Source organism: Perca fluviatilis, chromosome 11, assembly GCF_010015445.1.
Source record: "Perca fluviatilis chromosome 11, GENO_Pfluv_1.0, whole genome shotgun sequence".
In the NCBI taxonomy this organism is placed as follows: Eukaryota; Metazoa; Chordata; class Actinopteri; order Perciformes; family Percidae; genus Perca; species Perca fluviatilis.
The window spans coordinates 2,556,341-2,558,840 of record NC_053122.1 but is presented as its reverse complement, the minus strand read 5'-3'; the positions used below and the strand labels follow the sequence as shown (position 1 = coordinate 2,558,840).

At 38.4% G+C, this 2,500-nt stretch overlaps 1 protein-coding gene across 1 annotated transcript in view; it reads left to right on the top strand.

Moving 5' to 3' along the window:
- lamc1 (laminin, gamma 1) overlaps positions 1–2,500 on the top strand; it is an 82,627-nt gene that overhangs the window by 42,637 nt on the left and 37,490 nt on the right. The window contains exon 14 of the mRNA XM_039816091.1: positions 798–951. Coding sequence (XP_039672025.1) covers positions 798–951 — 154 coding nt within the window. The remainder of the gene's footprint in view (positions 1–797; positions 952–2,500) is intronic.

The window sequence follows — 2,500 nt, the reverse complement described above, 5'->3', positions numbered from 1 at the left end:
GAAATATTCAGACTTTATTTCTTGAAATATTCAGACTTCATTTCTTGAAATATTTAGACTTTATTTCTTGAAATATTCAGACTTTATTTCTTGAAATATTCAGACTTTTTTCCTGAAATATTCTGACTTTATTTCTTGAAATATTCTGACTTTATTTCTTGAAATATTCTGACTTTATTTCTTGAAATATTCTGACTTTTTTCCTGAAATATTCAGACTTTATTTCTTGAAATATTCAGACTTTATTTCTTGAAATAATTCTGAATTTATTTCTTGAAATATTCAGACTTTATTTCTTGAAATATTCAGACTTTATTTCTTGAAATATTCAGACTTTATTTCTTGAAATATTCAGACTTTATTTCTTGAAATATTCAGACTTTATTTCTTGAAATATTCAGACTTTATTTCTTGAAATATTCAGACCTTATTTCTTGAAATATTCAGACTTTATGTCCTGAAATATTCAGACTTTATTTCTTGAAGTATTCAGACTTTATTTCTTGAAATATTCTGACTTTTTTCCTGAAATATTCTGACTTTATTTCTTGAAATATTCTGACTTTATTTCTTGAAGTATTCAGACTTTATTTCTTGAAATATTCAGACTTTATTTCTTGAAATATTCAGACTTTATTTCTTGAAATATTCTGACTTTTTTTTCTTGAAACATTCTGACTTTATTTCTTGAAATATTCTGACTTTTTTTTCTTGAAACATTCTGACTGTTTTTTTCTGGAAATGAACTACCAGTTGTTGAGGAAAGTGTATGAAGCTGTTTGTGTGTGTCCCCCCAGCGTGCTCGTGCTCGCCGCTCGGCACCGTGGGTCGGCAGACCGGCTGTTCCCAGGTCACCGGCCAGTGTCCCTGTCTCCCCAACGTGGCGGAGCGAGACTGCAGCGCCTGCCAGCCCGGCTTCTTCAACCTGCAGAGCGCCGCCGGCTGCGAACGGTCAGCATCATCATCATAACCTCCCAACATGACAAGTCCCGCCCCTTCCTGTGTCCACCACGGGACCTTATCTGTCCCGTAGTGGACTGGGAGGGACAAAAAACATGTCTTGATCCCGTTTGAATTACACACACAATGTTGGTCAGTTTACAGCAGTAGTTCTCAAGCTATTTTCTTAACAATTTAGTGTGTATAGAGCCAGCATATCTCCACCAGACTCCATGTAAATAATCAGGACTTTTAGCGTGTATAGAGCCAGCATATTTCCACCAGACTCCATGTAAATAATCAGGACTTTTAGCGTGTATAGAGCCAGCATATTTCCACCAGACTCCATGTAAATAATCAGGACTTTTAGCGTGTATAGAGCCAGCATATTTCCACCAGACTCCATGTAAATAATCAGGACTTTTAGCGTGTATAGAGCCAGCATATTTCCACCAGACTCCATGTAAATAATCAGGACTTTTAGCGTGTATAGAGCCAGCATATCTCCACCAGACTCCATGTAAATAATCAGGACTTTTAGCGTGTATAGAGCCAGCATATCTCCACCAGACCCCATGTAAATAATCAGGACTTTTAGCGTGTATAGAGCCAGCATATCTCCACCAGACTCCATGTAAATAATCAGGACTTTTAGCGTGTATAGAGCCAGCATATCTCCACCAGACTCATGTAAATAATCAGGACTTTAGCGGTATAGAGCCAGCATATCTCCACCAGACTCCATGTAAATAATCAGGACTTTTAGGTGTATAGAGCCAGCATATCTCCACCAGACTCCATGTAAATAATCAGGACTTTTAGCGTGTATAGAGCCAGCATATTTCCACCAGACTCCATGTAAATAATCAGGACTTTTAGTGTGTATAGAGCCAGCATATCTCCACCAGACTCCATGTAAATAATCAGGACTTTTAGCGTGTATAGAGCCAGCATATTTCCACAAGACTCCATGTAAATAAATAATTTTGGACAGTGTTTTTAAGCCTTGTACCCCCTGACCAGCTTGAAAAGTCTCCATAAAGAGGAAGAATACAGCGATGTCAGACATAGATTTACTAAACTACAGCCTTGGACCTGGAAAAGATTTAAATACTGATGGAGAAAGAAGACAAAAACTTGGAAAAAGACGGTAGAAAGAAGGAAGGAAGGCAAGAATAGGTCAGAAATAGTCATAAAAACTTAGAAAAAATAGACAGTAGAAAGAAGTAATGAAGAAAGGCAAGAATAGGTCAAAACAAACGACAAAACCTTCAAAAAAAAAATGGTGACAAAAACTTTAAATCAACCAATCAGAGATCAGCTCCCATTCCCTTTAAAAGCCAGGTGTGTTTGGACCTTGGAGCATTGCTGTTATGATGGAGGATTTACACCCTAATATGCACCTGAACACACCTCCCTGTAAGACCAGCACGCCCAGAATGCACCTGAACACACCTCCCTGTAAGACCAGTGCGCCCAGAATGCACCTGAACACACCTCCACTGTAAGACCAGCACGCCCAGAATGCACCTGAACACACCTCCCCTGTAAGACCAGCACG